This window comes from Phacochoerus africanus, chromosome 1 (genome assembly GCF_016906955.1).
Source record: "Phacochoerus africanus isolate WHEZ1 chromosome 1, ROS_Pafr_v1, whole genome shotgun sequence".
Lineage (NCBI taxonomy): Eukaryota > Metazoa > Chordata > Mammalia > Artiodactyla > Suidae > Phacochoerus > Phacochoerus africanus.
The window spans coordinates 169,511,731-169,535,397 of record NC_062544.1 but is presented as its reverse complement, the minus strand read 5'-3'; the positions used below and the strand labels follow the sequence as shown (position 1 = coordinate 169,535,397).

The window sequence follows — 23,667 nt, the reverse complement described above, 5'->3', positions numbered from 1 at the left end:
CATGGCAGTTACTTCCCTTCTTGGTCTGCCTTGACTGACACCTAGTTTCCTTTCTAAATACAGAGCAAAATTGACACAACACTGTAAATCAACTATAATTTTAAAAAAATTTTAAATAAACATGTGGCAGCTGTCATTATTATCCATTTTTCTTAGTTTTGAAAGAGACTTTTAAAAGATGAAGATGTATTTAATATTTGGAACTAAATAAGTATTAAGTTTGGGGCATTAGGTTTAAAGTCCATATGTACCTTACCTATCCTCTGTGTATCTCATCCTTTCTAAATACCCTGATCAACTCTCTGGATCAAAGGTGTTCACTGAACAAAATGTCCATGGGGCAACCTTTTCGTAGAGAGGCTCTGACAGGTCCCACTCCTCAAGGGACAAACAGCTCAACAGAGAGTCAAGGTTTCACCTTTGAAAGTTCTAAAGGACAGGAGCTCCCACTGTGGCCCAATGGGATTGGCAGCATCTTGAGAGCACTGGGACGTGGGTTCGATCCCTGGCCTGGCACAGTGGGTTAAGGATCCAGCGTTGCTGCAGCTTCAGTCGAGACTGCAGCTTGGATCTGATCCCTGGCCTGGGCGCTCCATATGCTGTGGGGCAGCCAAAAATGGAAAAAAAAGAAAAAAGAAAACTCTAAAGGACAATAAAGATGGCATCAGGACATGCTTTATTTGTTATATGATCCTCTAGCTATAGAGAAGATTTTATCTGTATAGACTAATGCATTTTGAGACACAAAATATTAAAGCCAAAACACCACACCATTCATCAGAGGCTTATTTTGGATTCTATGAAGATACCCCAAATCATAGAAACTGACAGTTAAGGTACAGAGGCCTAAAGTCTTACAAAATTTCTTTTTACACATAAACATCAAATATAGGTTCAGGAACTATTCATTGCAGCTTTATTTGTAATAATGCAAAACTGGAAAAAATCCATGTTTCCTTCCACAGGTATATGAATGTGATACCTTCACACAATTGAATATTACTCAGCAATAAAAAGGAACAAACGATTGTTACTGCAGCAACTTACACAGATCTCTGAATTATGCTGAGGGAAAAACTCCTGTCCCACAAGGTTGCATACTGTATGACTCCATTTATGTGCCATCCTTCATATGACAAAATCATAAAGACAGAGAACAGATCCCATGATGGCCAAGGTTTGCGGTGGGGCGGGGCAGGGCAGGGGAGGGAGAAGGGTGGCGGTGGCTTCAAAAGGGAACAAGAGGAACCCATGTGATGGAACTGGTCTGTACTCTGATGGTGGTGGTAGTTACACTGATCTACATATTTGATAAAACTGCATAGAAAACATATACACATGTACCCATACCAATGCATACATGCAAAACTGGTCAAGTCTGAATTAAGATTGGTGGACTGCCTCACTGTATCAATTCCTGTTGTGGAATTAAAGTTATACAAGATGTTACCATCAGGGAAAACTGGGTGAAGCGTATATGAGACTACTCTATACTGTTTTTGTTGTTGTTTTTATAACTGCATGTAACATCTATAATTGTCTCAAAATTTAAAAAAAATTTAAGTCTAAAGGATTAATGTGGCTAAAACATAAAATACCACCAGGAACTGTTAGCATTAGAGTCCAAATTCCACAAGGACAGAGATTATGGCTCTTTTTGTTTACCACTGTAATTATAGCACAGTGTGAAATGCCTTACACGCAGGCAAGTTATTTGTAGAATGGACACAAGAACCTTGAAGATGTTTGTTAGCAGCAGAAAAAGCTGAAACAACTTGAATACTGTACCATGGAGGAATGGTTAGTACACTGTGATACAAATCACTCGCTGAATATTCATTATTCAGCCATTAAGACTGGTGGTTATAAAGATCATCAGTCCACTGTGTAATATAAAGATATACAATGACGTACATCATGAATGTAACTAAGAACATAAACATTCCTACCAGAAGAAAATAAATCAAAAAACAGTAACTGGGTGGACTGGGTGGTTAAGTGGACTGGGTGTCAGAGATGGTCCCCCCAAATTTCCCTTAATATTGTTATATTATTTTTTGTAATTCTAAAATATTAATAATATAATTAGGGGCAGGAATGAGAACTGTACGAAGGCTTTTTCTTTCCAGTTTTAACTTGTTAATTTATTTTCATTATGAAACATTATCAAAAACACATATGTGTAGATTATAAAATATACTAATAATAAAACTAAATAATATATCCAGTACCCATTTAAAAACTCAAACATTACCAAGACTGTTTAAATTCTCTGTGTGGGTTCCCCAAGCCAATCTCACTGCCTCCCCCCCAAGAAGTAACTACGTACCATGGATTTTCTTTGTAATTATCTTGCTTTCCGTCATCATGTATGTATGTATCTCCAGACAATGCATGTATTTTCACTTCTTTTTGAACTTTGCAAAACTGGGTATCACACTATGTACTTTTTTACTACTTGTTTTTTTTTAATGCCACATTTAAAGACCTTCAGCTTTATTTTATTTATTTAAATGAAGCTAGTTGATTTTAAAAATCTTTTTTAAACACTTGAGCTTAAAATGACTACTAACTACATGCACTGAAGAAATCTAATCCCATGAAGGTCGGAATAGCAGCTGTAAAGGAGAACTTCCCAGTCTGATGGGTGAGTCTGGGAAACAGGAGCCAGAGCTGTTGATCCCTCAGAGCCCCTGGCCGGCTGCCTCTGGCCACAAAAGGCCGCTTCCATTCACCCTCAGGTACCCTACAAATACTGCCACTCCCTCTCTCGTGTGCCACAGCAGGGCGGAGAAGCACCGGTAGAACAGGAAACAAGCAAGAAGTGGAAGAGGCAGAGCAGCTGACGTGTGCATCAAGGGTACCCATTCCATTGGCAAGTCCTTAAACACTCCTCTGGAGTGGACAGTCCATATAGACCATGAAACTTCTATGGCCACTGACGTCATTATGTGACTATGAAGGGTCACCTTTTAGCCAAAAATTGTGGATTAAAAATACGATTAAATACCACCTAGATGCTTGGGCCTTCATAAACAAATTTTAAATTCAACATTCTAACCATTTTTTTCCAACAATTCCACACCTCAAGGTCAGGCAAATGTTTTAGTTTTACCAGAAAAATCTATGTGTGGTGCTATAATATCCTCTTTTAGAAATCCTTAAATTAGAGCACAATTGAAAGCAGAATGCAAATCTAAGCATGTCTGTGCTACAAAACATACAAGGATGCCATGAAGACTGCTGAATTTTCACTACAAAAACCCTATGACTTCTGTCCAGTACATTCAGACTTCTGGAGGCAACTTTATTTATTTTGACAGGTGATGACACTTTTAATCTCAATCATCTTAGAAACCACAAGCATGATTAGCAGACCTGCCAGCAGCTGTGATCCAGCAGGCCAGGGTGTGGCAACACAGGTGAGATAAAGGAAATGGAATAAGAGACACGTGGTCCCTGTTTTGCAACCAAAAGCAAATAACCAGGTTCCCTATCTTCCTTGCCCCAGGCTGGTCAAGTGCTAGTGATAACCTTTCAAGCATTCCGTACTTTCCAGGTCTTTTGACCAGAGCCATGAACCTGGTAAACGTGGACATAGCACAGCATTTTTCAGAAACTGGGCCCATTATTTTATGAGACAGAAATGGAGTGCTGTCTTTTAAATCTGGGCACCTGTCCAATGCTTATGTAGTGTGTGTGCTTTTCCATAGTTTGTTGGGCAGCTGGCTTGCTTACTGTGGATAGGAGGGAAGGCAGGTCAATGTTGGTTTAAACATGAACCCTAGTAGCTCAGCCACAAGGAAAGTTCCCCCAGGACCATGCTACTCAAGAAAAATTCAGGTTTCCAGAAGCATGGGGCATCACCTGAGAGCTCAGTGGAAATGCAAAAGCAGAGCTAAGGCAGGAGAACCCACAACTGACTCCCCAGGTGATCTGCTTACATATTAAAGACTTGTGGCAGCCTGATGGGAGGGGGAGGGAGTGGGAAGGATGGGGAGCTTGGGCTTATCAGACACAATTTAGAATAGATTTACAAGGAGATCCTGCTGAATAGCACTGAGAACTTTGTCTAGATACTCATGTTACAACAGAACAAAGGGTGGGGAAAAAAATGTAATTGTAATGTATACATGTAAGGATAACTTGATCCCCTTGCTGTACAGTGGGAAAATAAAATAAATAAATAAAATTTGGTTTTGCATTTCTCTTATAACCAGCGATGTTGAGCATTTTTTCATGTGTTTGCTGGCCATCTGTATACCTTCTTTGGAGAAATGTCTACTCAGGTCTTTTGCCCATTTTTCCATTGATTGATTGGCTTTTTTGCTGTTGGGTTGTATAAGTTGTTTATATATTCTAGAGATTAAGCCCTTGTTGGTTGCATCATTGGAAACTATTTTCTCCCATTCTGAAAGTTGTCTTTTTGTTTTCTTTTTGGTTTCCTTTGCTGTGCAAAAGCTTTTCAGTTTGATGAGGTCCCACGGGTTTATTTTTGCTCTAATTTCTATTGCTTTGGGAGACTGACCTGAGTCTTTTAGAGAATGACTCTTATTTTACTGGATCAGAAAACAGATCTCTCAGAAAGGTCATTTCTACAGAAAATATCTGAGGTCATATAAACTGGGTACAGGCATCAGTGGGTGATGAATAAGATGGGTTCCAGCTCTCAATCTGATAAGGGGGCAGAGGACCATATAACAAGCAAATAATTTAAAGCAAAATATGCTTACTACTATAAGAGAGGTATAGACAAGTGCTGAAATGAAAACGTGACTCACTCCTTAACATTGACTTCCTATAGTGAGCATGCCAAGGTTTGTGAATGGCCCAGCTTTTGGGGATATTTCCATGAGGTTTACTCAGGATCATCGGATTAACCCCAGGTAGCTCATGGAAATCCATGTACCCAGAGTTCTAGTCCCAGCATCATTGGCCTCAATCCATTTAAGCCAAGAACAACTGATTTATTTTACCATTTCATGTTACAGCTTTTGTTTCTCACCCTCAGAAAAAAAAAGATTCTATTTTTTGTCTTTTTGTCTTTCTCAGGCCACACGCACGGCGTATGGAGGTTCCCAGGCTAGGGGTCTAATCAGAGCTATTGCTGCCAGCGTACACCAGAGCCATAGCAACAACAGATCCGAGCTGCTGCAACCTACACCACAGCTCATGGCAATGCCAGATCCTTAACCCACTGAGCAAGACCAGGGATCGAACCTACAACCTCATGGTTCCTAGTCAGATTTGTTTCCACTGAGCCATGGCAGGAACTCCCTCAAATGGTTTTTTAAAAATACTACAGGAATGTATTATAGAAATGTAGGCAAAAATAATCATTTCCAAGAATACTCCCAGACCCACAAAATAATACAAGACTATCAACTTTGCTGCTGATTTAAAAAGACAAAGTAACTCACAAATATAGAGAACAAACTAGTGGCTGCTATTGGGAAGAAGGGAGGGGGAGGAACAAGAGAGGGATAAGGGATTATGAGGTACAAACTACGTATAAAAAAGCTACAAGGATATACTGTATAGCATAGGGAATACTGCCAATATTTTATAATAACTATAAGTGAGTACAGCCTTTAAAAAAAATTGTGAATCACTGTTATACACCAGAAACTTACATAATATTGTAAATCAACTCTATTTCATTAATAAAATAAAATGCATCCAATATTTTAACTATAAAAAATATAAAAAGACAAAATATTTCTAGATTTTATGGTTCAGAGAGGAAGAACAGCAGCTGTAGAGATAGAAGGCTTAAGCCTCTGTGTCTTCATCTCTAAAATGAGGACCATATCAGCTGCTCTCTCTACTCAGGGGGATGCATTTTAAGTAATTAATCTCTAATAAAGCCAGGGTCATAGAGATTTTCCTCTATCCTGTTACTGTTCTCAGGATACATTTTTGTGAATGTTGCATGCAGTGTGGGATAATTGTGAGAGAAGAGAGAAAACTATCCTCACACAACCCAGCTGCAGTGTCAAGAAAGACTGGTTCAGACCTGGCTCGGCTACCAGCTCAGGGACACTGGGCAAACTGTGGTGCCCAGTACTAACTACATAGCAGGGCTTCAATAAATATTTGTTAAATTAATTCATTAATGAGTTGAATGAATGAATGACTACTTCACAGAACCGCTGAGAAATAAGTGAAACAGTAAAATGGCCAGCCTAAGAGCCTGTACCCATGTAACACTTTAGTCCTTCCCCCTTCTCTTTTTCTCACAGGGTTCATGATCTCTGCTGGTTACAAGGCTAGAAACAGACAGATGGCTAAGTTAAAAAAAACCCAAAAAAACTCATGGGTACAATGAGATTAAAAACAGGTCTTAAGATAAAAACCTGTGTGTACACATTAATTTTGCCGTTACACATTACGACTTTTACTTTCATCTTATTCAAGATGATGTTAATGCAAGGTAACAGAATAATTTTCAAAGCAATTGATAAAACAGTCTAAGGGCCACAAGCAGCCTAGTGTTTGGGCAGCTGGAGAAAGCCTAGTGTTTGGGCAGCTGTCAGAGTGGATCCTAACAAGTCAGGGAACCAGGTGAGGGACACCCGAACTGCTGAACTTATTTCGTTTGAATAAGACAAGTACTATCCGAGAATACCTCTCTCCTTCATTCCTTTTTCGGGCAAGTTCAGTCTGAAGCCTAACTAATAACAAAGATTAGGAAAGGGAGCATTGCTGTCAATACACTTTAATAGAACTTAGCACCAAATCTTTTCTGCTAGAAATTATTTTAAAACTTTATTGAACTTTCTTGATTTTCTTGCAGGAAAAAAGATCTTCAGTTTAAGGGTCTCACTGACCTCTTAGAATTAGAACACACAGTTTTAATGACCTCGCAGCAAATATTAGATTCTACTAAAAGAAAAACATACCTAATATTCTATCACCAACTTTCTTCTATTTTTTCTGAAAATTCACTATAGGTCAAAATTTCACTACTTCAAAAAAAAAAAAAAGTTTAGAGTATTTAGGTTATGGTGATGAATCCCAAGATTTTTTTTTTTAAGTAGTTACTTCAATTTGGAAAATATGAATCTCTCTATTTTTTACTTAGGTTTTGTTTTTGAAACTAACATATAGAGACAAAATTTAACAGACAGCAATTTTCAAGCACTGAGCTCTTGTTCTCAACTGTACAAGCACTCTTAATTTAGGATACTTTGGAGTCATGGCATAAAAGGAAATAAATCTCAACCTACATTCAGACTGACTTATTCAAATGAAGAGTTAAGGGCATCAGCTTTGTTGTACATGAGTTATGTGGAGACAAAAGTCCTGATTAGTATCTATGCAATCATGACCTTCCTCTTCCTTTCTCACTGTTAAGTCCTGAATTTGACCTTATCTGGTCAGTCTATAAAAAAGTTAGTGTATGTGTATTTCACAACAGCTATTGTACAACTAACTGTTCAGGAAACATGTAACTTCAGTTATGAAGTAAGTGCCAAGACAGTTTGCAAACATTAACAGTATAGGAAGTTTGGCACTTCATGGTGGGAAATGAAATGCCAGCCATGAATTAGGTATGAGGTCACTAGTCCTAAATTTGAATGCTCGCTCTAGATATTGGGAAGAAAAGAGACATTAAGGCAGGAACATGATTTGCCATATTAGGATTACTCTCTTAGCCAGAGGCAAGGGTGGGGTGTGATTAGAGTGCTGATGATTAGGAGTCTGACAGCCACATTCTTTCGCATTAGAAGGGCTGTGGAAGCAGCTGCAAAGGCTCAGCCATCAGCGGCCTGTGTGGCTTGTCAGTGGACACCAAGCCCCATCAGTTCTTGCTGAATGTATGCAAGAGATTAAGCAGGACTTCTAAGGGCTTGAGATATAGTCATCTGCAAACAGGTTTTCTTTAATAGTCTAAATATTCCGGGACTTAAGACCCCTGTTCAGTAAAACTGGGGGTTGGGCGGCTTGGGAGCGGCTGCGGGTCGGGGTGAGAAAGATACCTGAGGATATAAGAAAATGTGTGGTAAGGCGAAAGGGAACACCTGAAAGTGTCTGTCTCGGTGTCTACAGTGTGGCATCTAAACAAAACTGGGTACTGCCTTGAGAACCTGAAGCAAAGCATTAGAAAAGGCTGTGGCCCATAAAGAAATATTTCATCAAGTGTTAAGTTCAACAAGTCTTTACATTATTCAAATATGGATTCAATAGACAGTAAATTCCTCATAGGGGAATAGGCTGCCATAGTATGGGGCGAGCCTCCTTTGATGAGTAAGTAAAGTTCATCTGTAACATCAAGTGAAACAACCTTTCATTTAAGAGCTTCTGCTTTATGCTTCAGTTGAATTTAACTGAGAATAACTTTATGTTCCTATCGTATAGTTGAATTTTCAACTCCTTCAATTAAGCATTTCTATGAACAGAAAAAATTTAATCCTTCGCCACCAATAAGCCAGTAAGTGGAATCCCTTACAGAAAGGCCAGCTCCTGGAAACCCTGCTGCTGAATAATGAATATGCCAGCAGATACACAGAGAAACTCCTGGTGGTTTCAGATTCTGGCTGAAAAAGCAGAAAGAGCTTTCTAGTTGAGCACTTTTCCATACATTCTTACTTCATAACAATGAATTCATCAATTCCTCTAACACCTCTTGATTCTAGAACAAGGGAGATGATTCAGATTGGTCTCTACCAGTTAATCCATTTTATATTCTGAAATTGTGACCTGGGTGATTTACCATGACATACTACCTGTTTGGTATCCAAAAGCTCACCTCACAACAATAAATCTAATACTCTTCTAGATTAGAAACTGGATTCTCTTTACACTGTTCAGGGCTCTGGCCCATCCCCATGTTCCTAACCTGGGCTTCTGCCACAAGGTCCAGTATCTGATAGTGTTACTGCTAAGAGAGTGTCTCCCCCCCCCCCTTTTTTCTTTTTAGGGCCACACCCGCAGCATATGGAGGGTCCCAGGCTAGGGGTCAAATTGAAGCTACAGCTGATGGCCTATACCACAGCCACAGCCAACGCCAGATCCCAGACATGTCTGTGACCTACATCACAGCTCACAGCAACGCCAGATCTTTAACCCACTGAGCGAGGCCAGGGATTGAACCTGCAACCTCATGGTTCCTAGTTGGATTAGTTTCCACTGAGCCATGATGGAACTCCAAGAGGATGTCTTCTTAGTGCAAATTCTTCTTCCTAGATAGAGCTGGGGTTTTGTTTGTTTTTTGGTTTTTGGGTTTTTTTGATTCAAAAGACCCATCAACATTAATTTTTAAAAGAGCTGCTTTTGCATACTAACACTAGTTTTGTTGTTGTTTTAAAAAGAAAAGCTTTGTATTATTTTAGAGACTGGCCTAAAATAGAAGCATACTTATTAATTAATTTAACCCAAATTCTCCAGAGGATATGAGGTGCTAAATCACAAATAGTCAGAACTTTTCTGTATTAACGTACAGCTATTAACACACTTATGCATTATGGAAAATGGATGGTGACTTTGCTAATGTTCTCCTCTTTGGCCTTAGAGATACCACTCTCTGTGATGCAGAGTCTTTTAGAGAACGAAAATTTGGTGACAAAGATTATTCATGTAGTCTTTCTACTTTTAAATGCCTCCTGAGAGAATGGGAGCCTAAGTTTATTTCTAACATTTCCATGGAGACATTGCTTGTTCCTCCTGTTATCTTTTGTACTTACATTTACTCAGATTTAAAGACAGTTGTTGAAGTTTTTGATTTGTCTAATTCTTTTGAATTCCTGAGTAATCATAGTTCACTCATTATACTCTAATTTGGACACAGGAAGGCCAATGAAAGGCAAGTCTGTAAAACATCCTATGTACCTACAGGAAAAAGATGCAAGTACACACACAAACACACAGCACTATTTCCAAGAACAACACAACTTAAACTGCTTGCCATATCTCACGCATCACTGTCTCTCAGGCACAAGGAACCATAGCAACTCCCTGAGAAGGGCAGCCCCTGGAAATTATTAGCAGCTTATCAGATAGAAAGAAAACAGATACATACCATCAAAACTACCTTGCTCAGAAGCAAGGTGCAACAGCTGATTGTATGTTTCAACTGAAGGCTGATAAACAAAGACTCCAGAATTGAAGCAGTCAGGCCACCCTGGGTCTGGTGCCGCCGACAATTCTTCTCTCTCAAAAAGATCATCAATATTTGCTAGGACCTGATTCAAGGGCAAGGGGGCGGGGTAGGGAGAAGGGAAAGCATTTCAGAACTGTTCTGCTGCAGCATACCCTTCTTAAGTTCTCCTTAAATTATCCACCACAAAAGACACAATCTGTTGCTGGTCTTAACTGCGCAGATGACAGCTGTGAGGCAGGCTGCTCCTACTCTCCTTCAACACCTGACACTTTTTACAACAGTGGTTTTATCTAAACTTTACTGTTGAGTCTTGACAGCATTCTTCAAATACCTAACTGGTCTCGTTACTATATCCATCTTTCTAGCCATCAAAGCCATACTCACCAGAGTATCTGCATCCATGAACACACATTTTGAATACTGTGTAAGTGACCAGCAGTGGAGTTTAGTTAACGTAACACCCAACTCAGGCCTCTTCATTAAGGTTAGATGAGCAGAATCACCACTGTCCAAGACATCTACCACGATGACTTCATCAAAGACCGTCTCTAAAGTTTTCCTGTCAAAATAAAATCCAGAAAGCAGCTCAGTGTCTCTTCAGAACAAGTGACCCATTGAAAGTGAGACTGCATTCTTATTAGCCTAGCGATTACTAGAGCAATCTGTGTTTGGTTTTTTTTTTGTGTGTGTATATTACAATCTCTTAAATATGTCCTAATTTATTTCAGGAAAAATTGTATTAATTTGCATGTGCAGTTAACTTCACTAAAATAACATGACTGTTTATGGGGAGGATGAACCAGTCAAAACATTATCATAGAAGAAGTTTTCAAAGTTATATTGCACCACTGAATATCAGGAAAATTGTGAAATAGCTTGTAAAAAATGTGACTGATTTTGATAATACATCTTTGCAACAGCCTATGTCTTTAACAATATTTTATTAGAAACCATTTCTTGTTAACCTCTGAATACTTTTACAAATAATGCTGAGTTAAGTACATATAATATCTTCCATGAAGCCTATAACAATTTTTGCTAAAGCAGTTGATAGAGAACTTTCTGAAGCTGTGTGTCCTAAAAGAAGTTAAATAACTCAATTATTTGGTTTCCATTTTTTAGCACTGAATATAACTAGCATTTATTAGGTGCTTAGCACTCCTGACATAATGAGAGACTCACTTTAGTTTGTGAGGTACAATACTTCTCCATGCCCAGAATTAACTAAAGACGTATTTTAGAAAGCAAGCCTGAGGTGAGGTAAGTGGAGTGTACTTAGAGAAGACACTAAACTCATCACAAGGAAAACGTATGATAAAGACAGATAATCATCGAAAGTTTAAAACAGTTATCAAGCCTGAATAATAAAACTGATATTATCTGTCTCCAAAGCTACACAAAAATATGTTCCAGTTTACACAGTAAACTTGATCTTTTTGAAAGAAATCATTAGTGGTACTATTTACTACAGTAAAGGGGGGTTGGTTTCTAAGACTACATCTGCCTTCTTACACAATCATCACTAAAGAGATTATAGACTGGGACCTACACATGAAGAGACTTTTTTTTTGGGGGGGGGAGTATTTTCCCAAATAACCCTTTAGGAACAAGGTTGTTAGTGTGAGATACAGCTACATGTATATATATAATGCCTCTTTTTTCAGAGGTCCTTGGCATGTGTTTACATTTTTTTTTAAAAGTCATAAAAAGGTCATTTTTTATTTCAAAAGGGATAGTAGAACACAAAAAACACAATACAGAGCTGCTAGTGTGCTCAAATATTTTTAAATAAGTTAGTATTAGAATCGAGGCAGTTCATTCAGATTCTTCAAAATTTAATTCCAACAAATGAACATGAACTAATCCAATCAAGGAGCAGCTGGTGCCCCCTGCGGTGTTCTCCAGGCAGGACCCCTAATTCAGAGAGCCCTTTGGCAAATATTCTAGTCTATTAAATTGTAAATAAAGATCTTTAGGTTACTATCTCAACAGTAGTGGAAAAAACTGCTACTTTCAAAGTCGTGGGAGGTTTCCCTGGTTGGAAATAGGAACAAAGCAGGCTCTACTGCTGTTTAAGGAAAGGCATGCAAGTGAAGGGGGAGGACAGAAAGAGAATGGCCGAACTGAGACACTCACTAGGATCACCTGGAGAGGACGTGCCTATAGCAGAGCACCACTCCTGGGTGGAATCAGTAAGCACATGGGCCAGACCACTGCCTCTCAGAGAGAGCTTGGTGGGAACATCTCCCAAGAGCCAGGAAGAGGTTTCAGACCCAGGAATCCTTTACTCAGCAACTCTCATCTTTCTCCACAGGCCCTTAACTGCTGGAAAGGGTATGGCCTCCATGCTTGCTGAATCCAGAAACAAGGGAGAGGGATGTTAGAGTCCCACCAACAGCCAGGCAGTGAGGTCCTCACCTCATGGAGTCCGAGACCTGTGGGGTGATGAGCACAACCAGCCTCCTGGAGGTCCTGTGCTGTTTCAGGGATGAGCCCAGGACCAGAGCTCCTTTGGCATAGGCATCATTTGTGGTCAGTGTCACAAAGGCCTGATCTTAATACAAGGAGGAAAAAAACAAAACAAAACACATTCGTTACATTATTCTATCTAGAAAACTCCACTCCCGGACCCTTTTCAACCAGGAATTTGGCAAAATCAGCTCTTTTAGAGCCACTTGCTCCATTAATAAAAGAGCAACCTCTTGAGGGTGGAGTGGTGAGGGAGAGCCCCAATACCCATTTTAAGAATGGCTCAAGATCATTCTTTAGCAGGAACTCTTTGGTAACCTTCAAGAGGGTGTTTGAACTATAAAAATTCAACCCATTTTAGAGTCCAGACATGCTAAATTCTCAGACTAAACAGTAGTTTAACACCCAGAGGGTGAACCTCAGGCAATTAACAGGCAATAATGAAGAGATCAAGAATTGCATTTTCTGTTTCTCCTGTTAAGGTACCATAGACAGTATTTTCAGCCAAGCACAAATCCAGCCAACAGCCTCCAATGAAAGCATCTGAAAGGAGAGGCTATATTCTTCATTCTGGTGCTTGTATCTGCCAAGCCTCAGGCTCTCTATACTGTTGTATCAACCTGGAGCAAAGACTTCATGGCCACCCAACCACCTCTCAAGAGTCACTCTGAGCCTCTCTCAGACCTCACCTCCCCCAAGAGGTCTTCCCTTCTTGACGCTTCTGTCTAAAGAGTGGTTTACTGCTGTTAAATAGATTCAGGGAGCACCTCACAAGCTCTAGCAAGCCAGCCTCCTTTTCCTTGGAGAAGCAAGCAGTACTCCCTACCCTGTACCCTGGGGCCTGCCAACTAACTCTCTCTTACTTACACACACACACACACACACACTCAAAACTCAATCTCCAATAATCAGTTAACTGAAGGCAAACACATGGCTTATTCTTCCTCCTGGACAAACCCCACCCTCCCCAGGTCACCAGCCCAGCCTTTAGGATTTCTCTAGTCGTTCCCTGGGATGATTCTAGGGCACACTCCATCTCCAAACATTAACATTAGCAAGTCGAGAGGATCTAAATGAACAGGATGCTGAGGATCAAGCTCTGGTAGGGCTCATTTGGGGTACCACTGCCCAAAACAGGAGTTGGGACATTTTGTCATGAAGTCACTCTCTGTCTTAGGTTTTCTCATTCTTTGTCCATTTTCCAAAGTGTAGGCTAGAAGCAGTGGAAATTCCATTGAGAAGTGAAGGGAAGTGAGAGGTTATCAAAGTGGGCCAGCACACCCCCAGCTGCGGATATAAGGGCCATCTTCACGCATAGCACTGGACTCTCCGTTGAGCTGTAGAAAGACGGGTGTTCCCCAACCCTGGAGGGCCACCAGCTCGAGGAAAGCTCAGGACAGGGTCATCAGTCCCTTGACATACCCATCAACCTCTGCCTGTACTTGTTCCTTCAACCCATCACAAAATGGCAACATATCAGTCAGCCTGCCCCAAGGGTACTTAATCTGGGGCATAATGATGTTTTAATACAAAAATGGTCCTGATTCCAGGAGATCATGGGGAAAGTTTAATAAGGTAAGCAGGATTTAAAGATTTCAGGAACCAGGGATGCGGATGATTGCCCAAATGAAGCAGGACAAATGCTGAGAAGCAGAAGCTAGATCGCCAGACCTAGCAAAGGAACAGGAAAGACTAATGACAGCTGAGTAGGAGTTCACCTTTTTAGAGAAGGCCGAACTCTGAGATACATCTGCAATCCTTCTGCAGTTCAACTGCTGCAATAACCCCGCTATGTGCCTCAAGAGCACGGGAAGGACTAGTTACTTCGGGGCCCCCGGGTCCTTGGGGGCAGATTCGCCAAAAGGCGAAACCTTGCAACAAGTGAGCCGACGCCCTCCCACCGCACAGGGTCGGCTTCGCGGGGGCGCTCGCCCGGCTCCGGCTTCCCGCAGCCCAGCCCCAAAGGCCTAAAAATAGGCTCGGTGTGGCGGCCAGCGCCGGGGCGGGCGGCAGAGGAGCCGAGCCGGGGCCGCCCGAGTCCCCTTCTCGCACCGCCCCTTCCAGGGGTCCTTGCCCGCGGGCGGTGGGGGCGGCGCCCCAGGACCCCGGTGCGCTCGGGAGCTCGGGACCGGCGCCCCCAGGAAGCCAGCTCCCCACCCCCACGCACCCCGCTGCAGCTGCTCCACCCGCCCTTCACGGTGATCGCAGGAGGAAGGGCAAGGAGACGGAAGCAGGACCGCGGGCTGCGGCGGAGGGCCCAGGCGCTGCCTGGCGCGCCCCGAGGTCTGGACGGCCGCTCGGGCCCCTGCGGTGGCGGAGCAGCTGCCGACGCAGGAAGCGACACACCCGGCTGCGGCCAGCCTGCAACTTTGCGGCGGTCCTCGTCCTGCCTGGAGCTCCCCGCGGCGGAGGGGCAGGCGTCGGGGGAGAAGGGGCCGCGCGGGGCGCGGAGCCCGCGGTCCCGGGGCTGCTGCGGCGGTGGGCCGCGCGGCGCGTACCTGTCATGGTGCTCCCGGGCGCGCCAGCGGCCGCCGCAGCCGCAGGTTGGTGACTGGAGAAGCCAGGCGCCGAGAGGGAGTGCTGCCAGCAAGGAGGCGCGGCTGGAGCCTAGCGTCCGCCGGGAGAGTTCTTATAGCGGCCGTCACGTGGCCGCGCACGCTCCCGGCGCCTGCTGGTATCCTCCCAGAAGAGCGGGCGGCCGGGGAGGCGGCCCCTAGGCTGCGCGACCTAGGTCATCACAAAACCCTTCCACCCCTGGGCCTGGGCTCCGGGTCCACCTCCCCAGCCCGCCTGGTCCCGGTCCTTATCCCCTGGGGCACCTGCCTAGGACCACTGGCTTCCGTGTCCCACATGAACCAGGCTTGTGGAGGGGGATTTGGGGGCGGAGTGTGGCATCACTGGGACAGAAATCCCAAAGAAATCGCGTTAGGGAATCTTACAAAACAAACAAAAACTCCACATCAGTCTAGTTAGGATAATTCACCTGAGTTGCTTGAGTTAAACATAAAGTTTAATTCCACTTTTTTCACCTAGAATTCCAAATCAACCTCTGGGGGCATTTCTTGGTGTTCTCACAATGGTTTTGAGGCCTTAACCGAAAAACAGAATAAATCCTCAGTATATTAGATTCTTAGAGTCCTCTGCCTCACTTAGTTTCATTTAATTCTCTGGTTAATTCAATGAACTGGGTTCTATAGCCTTATTTTACAGATGAGGAAACAGGCAAAGAAAAGTGAAATTACTTGTCTATGATCATATCATGTAGATGGAGAAGGTAGGATTTGAACCATAGCAGTTCCTTACAAAAGTGACCTTCTCACAGCAAGGCCCTGACATATACTGGTACCCTAAAGCTTAGTAAATTATGGTAACTGTAGTTGGGTAATACAGTTGTTTAGGTTTATCTGTTTCACAAATTGTGAAAAGGTGAATTTGTCATTTTTTCCGGGAAGTTGAGAAATAGCTCACTGATGTGATTACACTTTTCTCCCAATGTCTTCCATCCAGCCCAAACACACTGGGAAAGCAGCTGCTGGTACAATTCTCTGCAAACAATAGTTGCTCAGTAAATGCTGAATAGAAACCAAACAGGAAGTTGACAAAATCAGTTGAAAAAATGAAATCAATGCTGTAGAAGATGATTTGTTTGTAAAGGTGGTATTGCATTCTCAAACCAATTCTATCACTGTGTCTTTAAGTGTAGGCCTGGACCGCCTGGATCAGAATCACTTGGGGGCACTTATTAAAAATGCGAATTTTTTGGTCCCAAGCCCAGACTCCTGAATCAGAATCTTAATGTAGAACCCAAGAATCAGCATTTTAAATGCCACCCTTTGGGAAACTGTCTTGAATCTTTTCCCTCACCCCCACCATGGCATGGAGACCACTGAATCACTTGGGAAGACTGCCTGGTTTCTGGGTATTGTAAACTTCCTTTGCAGGAAGTGGAAATGTGGGGGTGAAGGTGCAATGGATGAGTTTCCACTTATTCAAAGCCTGTAGGCTTAGAAGAGTTGGAGCTCTTTAAGGAATATAAAGGCTATATTGAATTCCACCTACGTGGGGAGGGAAAAACAGAGTGGTGCTTCCAGGTCTGAGTTGCTCTTTTCCATATTGAGAAGTGGACCTGAATGAATGAGGTTTCCATCTTTCAACCAGGAACACTCCTGCCATCAGTGACCCTTAACCACATGCTGCTGTAAGCCTAGTTTTCCAGGCTGGGCTTCTGCAGGGTATGGTTCTGGGGCCAAAAGAGTGTAGCCTGGAAGAAGGGCTAGGGACAACAAGAACTGGCAAGCTTCCCTTAGGAACTGGCTCCTTTCTGCCCCACCCCCTAGCATGGTTCAGTAAAATCAATTAGCACAGTCTTCTTTCTTGTGTTTCATGTATATTTACAGAAACACAAAGTTTATAGCTTTTACCACACTGAATCAAACAGATGTTTCAAGTTTGCTACAATATACTTTTGCATGTTGTCTTACTTGAGATTACTAATAGTGATCCACTGACCAGTTTTCCTGTGGCTGTTCTTCATAGAGTTTCATGGGATCAAGTCGTCTCTGGATTTAATGTGACCACGAATTCCCTGGGGATTTTGTTAAAATGCAGATTCTGACTCAGTGGTTTGGGGTGGATCTCAGGTGATGCCCAGGTTGTGGACCAACTTTGAAAAGCAAGGTATTCAAATATTCTGGATTATAAAACTTTGCAGGTAGTAGACAGACAGACATGTTGTATTGAGACAAATGTTTGAGACTTCCATTTGTTGATTTTTTTCCTGTGAAATTTAAACTAGCAGAGATTCTGATACTTAAAAGAAAGATTTAAATTAAAAAAGGAAAGCTATACTCTACACATAACCATTAGCCATTTAAACCTATGCTAAATGCATGGTTGGTCCGAATGAATTTTTAGTTAGCTTTGGAATGCATTATGTAATTTTTTGGCAGGACACTTACCTTCATAATTATGTTTTGTTTAAGATAATGCTGAAATCAGTTTGCATTCCCTTGAACACACACAATTGATGGTGAGAGCAACTGACCTGGAAATGTATTCCAGAGCAGAGGGCAACTTGTTGGCCCAAGACACAAACGGTTCCCACAGGCAGTCCATGAAATAGACATACCACACCTGGCTGGACATAGGGCCTACCTAGTTAACTAACTGCTTAAAAATTTGCCCTTAATTCACGGCACACAAAATCCATACCCAGAATTGTTGATAGTGGTCACAGTCCTGTCTGTTTCTAACTGGAAACTTAGTTTCCAGAAATATTATCCTTGGAGGCCCAAAGCAGCCCATTTTTGTTTTATTTTGTTTAGTTTTAGGGCCTTACCTGCAGTATATGGAAGTTCCTGGGCTAGGGGTCACATCAGAGCTGCAACTGCCAGCCTATGCCACAGCCATATCAATGCCAGATCTGAACCACATCTGCAGCCTACACTATAGCTCACAGCAATGCTGGATCCTTAACCCTCTGAGCAGGGCCCACATCCTCATTTCTGCTGAGCTGAAATAGGAACTTCAAAGTAGCCTGTTCTTTGCTTGAGAGCTGGAATACCATACTCCACAAGTGAGGGCTGGTGACTAGTTACATTGCTTTAAAAAAAGAAATCTTTACTGAGATATAACTCACATACCATGAAATTCAGTCATTTAAAGTGTATAATTAAATGGTGTTTGGTTTATTCACAGAGTTGTGTAAGTATCACAACCTGAGCTTAGAATATTTTCATCACCCAAAAAAGAAATGTATACCCATCAGCAATCACTGCTCATTCCCTCCCTTTTCCTCAGCCCATTTCTAATATACTTTCTGTCTCTGTAGATTTGTCTATAGAGATTTGCCTACATGTGGTCTTTTGTACTGGCTTCTTTCACTTAGCAAAATGTTTTCATGATTCTTCTATGTCGTAGCATCTATCAGCATTTCATTCATTTTTATTGCCAAATAATATTTCATTACATGGTTATACCATATTTTAATTATCCATCTCATGGATAAACATGTTGATGGGCATTTGGGTAGTATGTACTTTTTAGCTACTATGAATAATGCTACTGTAAATATTTGTTTCTGAGTTTTTGTGTGATATATATTTTTCCTTCTCCTGGATATATACCAAGAAGAGAATTACTAGATAACACGGTGACTCTGTGTTTAACATTTCGAGAACTTCCAGACTGTTTTCCAAAGTGCGGGTAAGGATTCTGATTTCTTCATTTTTTAGCCAATACTTGTTATCTTTTTTTTTATTATGGCTATTCTAGTGGATTTGGTGTGGTATCATGTTATGGTTTTGACTTGCTAATGACTAGTGATGTTGAGCATTTTTCATATGCTTATTGGCCATTTTAATATCTTCTTTGAAGAAATGTCTTTATCCATTTTTAACTGAGTTTATTATTGAGTTGTAAGAATTCTTTATATATTCTGGATACAACTCCTTTATCTATCTAGCTTTCTGTCTATCTATTCCCATTATGTGGGCTTACTTTTCACTTTCTTGTAGTACATTTTGTAGCGAAAGTTTTACATTTCTACATAGTCAAATTTATTCATTTTTCTTTTTTTGCTTGTACTTTTGATGTCACATTTAAGAAACCATTGCCTAGCCCAATGTCAGGAATATTTACTTCCATATTTTCTTGTAAGCAGTTTAAAGTTTTAGTTCTTAAATTTAATTCTGTAATCCATTTTGAGTTAATGTTTGTGAGTGGTATAGAAGTAGAGGTCTAGCTTCTTTCTTTTGCATGTGAATCTTAAATTGTCCCAGCACCATTTGTTGAAAAGACTATTCAATGTTTCCTCATTGAATTATCTTGGCACTTTTTTTGAAAATAAGTTGACTCTAAATGTGACAATTATATATATATTTTTTTAATTTTTTTTTTGTCTTTTTGCCATTTCTTGGGCCGCTCCCGTGGCATATGGAGGTTCCCAGGCTAGGGATCTAATAGGAGCTGTAGCCGCCGGCCTACACCAGAGCCACAGCAATGCGGGATCCGAGCCGCATCTGCAACCTACGCCACAGCTCAAGGCAACGCCGGATCTTTAACCCACTGAGCAAGGCCAGGAATCGAACCCGCAACCCCATGGTTCCTAGTCGGATTTGTTAACCACTGCGCCACAATGGGAACTCCCCAACAATTATATTTCTGGACTCAATTCCATTCCATTAATATATATGTCTCACCTAATGCTAGTTCCATGCTGTCTTGATTTCTGTAGGTTTGTAGTAAGTTTGGAGTTGAGGAGAATGAGTTCTCCATTTTTGTTCTTTTTTTTCAAGATTGTTTTAGCTACTCTCAATCCCTTGCATTTCCACATGAATTTTAGGATCAATTTGCTAATTTATGCAGTAAAGGAAGCTAGGATTTGGATAAGAGTGCTTTGAATTTGTAGTTCAATTTGGGAGTATTGACAACTTAATAACTTAAGCCTTCTGATCCATGAACATGGGATGTCTTTTCATTTACTTAATCTTCTTTAATTTCTTAAATTAAAGTGTTATACTGCTTTTTCAAACACATAACAAAACAAATAAATTAGGCTTGTTAGCTGCATAAACTCCACAGGCATGGCATGATTTTCATATCTGCTAGATACTTTAAATTTATATTATTAAAAAAATTTTTTTTTGTCTCTTGTCTTTTTAGGGACACACCTGTGGCATATAGAGGTTCTCAGGAGGCTAGGGGTCGAATCAGAGCTGTAGCTGCCAGCCTATGCCACAGCCATAGCAATTCGGGATCCGAGCCGCGTCTGCAACTGACACCACAGCTCACAGCAAAGCTGGATCCTTAACCCACTGATCGAGGCCAGGGATCTAACCCGCAACCTCATGGATACTAGTTGGGTTCGTTAAACACTAAGCCAAGATGAGAATTCCCTAAATTTATATTCTTGACTAAAATCTGATTATCATTGAGCTTTATACATGGAACAACAATATTCTGCCCCATCACAGGACAACTGCACTGCACAAAACTGCACTTTGGCATTATCAGTAATAGCTGACACATACTTGATGCTAGGGTTCTTACACATATTAAATCATTTAATCTTCCCAACAATCTAATGAGGTAGTTTCTAATCACCACTTTAGAGGTGAGGCACAGAGTTTGCTTGACATTATACAGCTAGTAATTTGTAGAGCTGGGACTTGAACCAGATTACCTGTCTCTCCAGTCTGTACACTAACTGTTGGGCAATGTGTGTAGGTTGTGCACCACTCAAAAGCTGCAAAATTATATGTGTAGCTTCTGCTACCTTTCCCCCCACAGTTACCATGTTCCTCTCCCTAAAGTGGCATTATCTTCTTGAATTTTTCTGTGGCTTTAAGGATGCCACAGAAAGATCACTGTTATGGCTTTTCCTATGGGCCATTGAAGATGTTTGCTGTGTCGTGCAATTTCCATGGGAAAATTTTCACATTGGTCTTGGTATCAGAAAGTGTTGCACTCCTTAATATTTAGTTTTTTCTTGATCTTACAGACTTTTTGCGTTTTATATCAATACGTTTCCCTCTTTTTGAAACCACTTAGAGGCTTACAGAAAGACTTGCATCTACTTCTAGTAGTTATTTGAGCTCTTCATCCTCCATTTATTTTGCTTTAACTTTTTCCCCACTATTACCCTCCCTGACTTGTTTATGAAGTTGCTTGAGTTCCTTTGGAAGTGGGGAAGGAATGTGGAATTAATTAGTAAATAATTAAATCATCAGAAGTTTCTAGTGGGAGTAGAACAAGGAAGATGAAATTTCAGCTCAATTTGGGTGACTCTGGAGGTTTCTATAGTGATTTGTCAGTAAAATGAAAATCTCATAAATTAGAGAGACAGGGCTAACTGATCCAGACATGGGAATAACCTTCTGTAATTAGTTTAAAATCTAAAAAACCCCAAAGTGATTGCTTGATTTTTCAGTCTTTTATTATTTATTCTACCAGTAATATAATAACAACATGATAGTGGAAAAAGGGAAGCATAAAGTTGTCCAGGTTTTTCAACTCTGAATGTTTCAAATATATTTCACCTTTCAGCTTTTAGTTAACATATTTAGGATCTTTTAGTTGATGGATTAAATCATTTAAATGAGCTAGTTATAAGCCTGGAAATTAAGAGAATTTCTTTGGCAGTTACCTTTTCTTTAAAATGCTTTATTAGGGGATAATTTATATACAGTGTTTTCACTTTTTAAAAGGATATAATTCAATGAGCTTTGATAAATACATACAATCATAAAACCATCACCATAATTACCTCCAAAACTTCCCTCTTATACCTTTGAGGTCAATCCCAGCCCCCAGAGCTGACAAACACAGCTCTGATTTATTTCCATATATATTTGGTGTTTCTATAATCTCATAGAAATGTAATTATACTGTATGTAGGCTTTTGTGTATGGCTTCTTTTACTTAGTATAATGCTTCTGAGATTTATTCAGGTTGTTGAGTATCAATGGTTCATTCTTTCTACTACTGAGTAGAATTCTTTTTTTATTTTCTTTTTAGGGCTGCACCTCTGACATATGGAAGTTCCTGGGCTAGAGGTCAAGCTGCAGCTGCTGGCCCACACCACAGCCACAAGAATGCCAGATTTGAGCTGCATCTGTGACTTTTGCCGCAGCTTGCAGCAATGCTGGATCCTTAACCCACATCTTCATGGATGCTAGTCTGGTTCTTAACCTGCTGAGCCACAACATGAACTTCTCAGTAGAATTCTTTTGCATGCATATACCACAGTCTATTTATCCAAGTACAAGGAATGGGATTGCTGGCTTGTACAGTATGGCATATTTAACTTCATAGGAATGACAGTTAACTCTCAAAGTTCATTGCTAAATTTGGATATGAGCCTGAAAAATGGAAGGTTTTTTTTTAGGCAAATCAATTATGTCTTAAGATGATCTTATGTCCATTCACAGCACACTTAGAGAGAAGGGGAGAAGGGGACATAAATCCCTGTGTGTATTACTGGAGAATTACTTTTTTTTTTTTAGGATGCTGGTGTCATCTGCTTCTACTTGCCCAGCATGTATACACCCATGGCTTCATTTGAGAAGGATTAGGAAAGATGACCCCAAGGTTCATCACAAACCAAAGTCTTAGTGATCTATCAACTGCAGGGATTTGGCCTAAAGAGCAGAAAACATGAAGAGACAGAACATTACCAAAGCTCAAGGTCACAACGGATGTTACAGAAAATACTCTCCTGTGGATTGTATCATTTGATCTTCAAAACAGCCCATCAGGTAATTCAACTGGATACATGATATTTTCACCAGGCCATGGGACTCTGGCAACAGTTTTATTCTTCTTTAAAAAAAATTAGTTTCCAGTTTGAAATAAATCCTAAAGGCTGTAACAAGTAACCTCCGCCCAACTCTGAGCCTTTTCTATCCCTGAATCCTGTCCCTCAGCCTTACTGTACCTCTGAATTCAATCCCAGCCCTGAATTTCTAAGGTGGGCGTGAGGGATATATATTGAGCAAAATATTTGAAAGCAGAAAGTTTTAATTTTTATTCTGTTTTTTTCTCACCACCAGGTGAAAATGATCTTCCTTAGTTCATGCAGAATTATTGTTCCTACATACAGGTGATGTAAGTGAGACATGGAGAGGTTAGCAGATTGTTCAGGGTCATTTTGGTAGAGTGGTATGGCTGGGTCTCTGCTAAAGAATAGCCATACCACAGTGCTGCCTCACTGAAATTTCAGTGGGGAAGCAAGCATTCCTCAGAATTTAGGCCCTCAGAGATATTCATGCCCATGAAGGCAATCGGAATGTCAATAAGCTCCCACTGTCTGTTTCTTCTTTTGATGTGGAGGAAATGAAGGAATGAAGGGCATTGGATTTTTGAAGAATTGCTAAGAAAAGATGCAGAAAGTAGAAGATGGATGAATGTGAGAAAAGGCCTGAGAGAGGCTTCTAGCTCATGGTCAGACAGAGGAGTGGAGGTGAGAGTATAAAAGAGTAAAGAAAGCTCCTAGGTCCTAAAAAAGGTAGTGTCAAAGGACACATGTTGCTTCACTCCCTGTAATTCCCAAGTGGCTCCTAGAATAGATCCTGCCACTGGGGGAGGGTGGGGGGTGT

At 41.0% G+C, this 23,667-nt stretch overlaps 1 protein-coding gene across 2 annotated transcripts in view; it reads right to left on the bottom strand.

Moving 5' to 3' along the window:
* GYG1 (glycogenin 1) overlaps positions 1-15,220 on the bottom strand; it is a 38,593-nt gene extending 23,373 nt beyond the window's left edge. The window contains exons 1-4 of one of the 2 annotated variants that reach the window (XM_047784356.1): positions 15,070-15,220; positions 12,521-12,656; positions 10,487-10,661; positions 10,022-10,184 (exon numbers count right to left, since the gene is read on the bottom strand). In XM_047784356.1, the coding sequence (XP_047640312.1) occupies positions 10,022-10,184; positions 10,487-10,661; positions 12,521-12,656; positions 15,070-15,076 (481 nt within the window). In that variant the 5' untranslated portion in view covers positions 15,077-15,220. The remainder of the gene's footprint in view (positions 1-10,021; positions 10,185-10,486; positions 10,662-12,520; positions 12,657-15,069) is intronic. The other variant, XM_047784364.1, reaches the window with a different exon arrangement.
* Between the last annotated feature and the right edge of the window lie 8,447 nt (positions 15,221-23,667).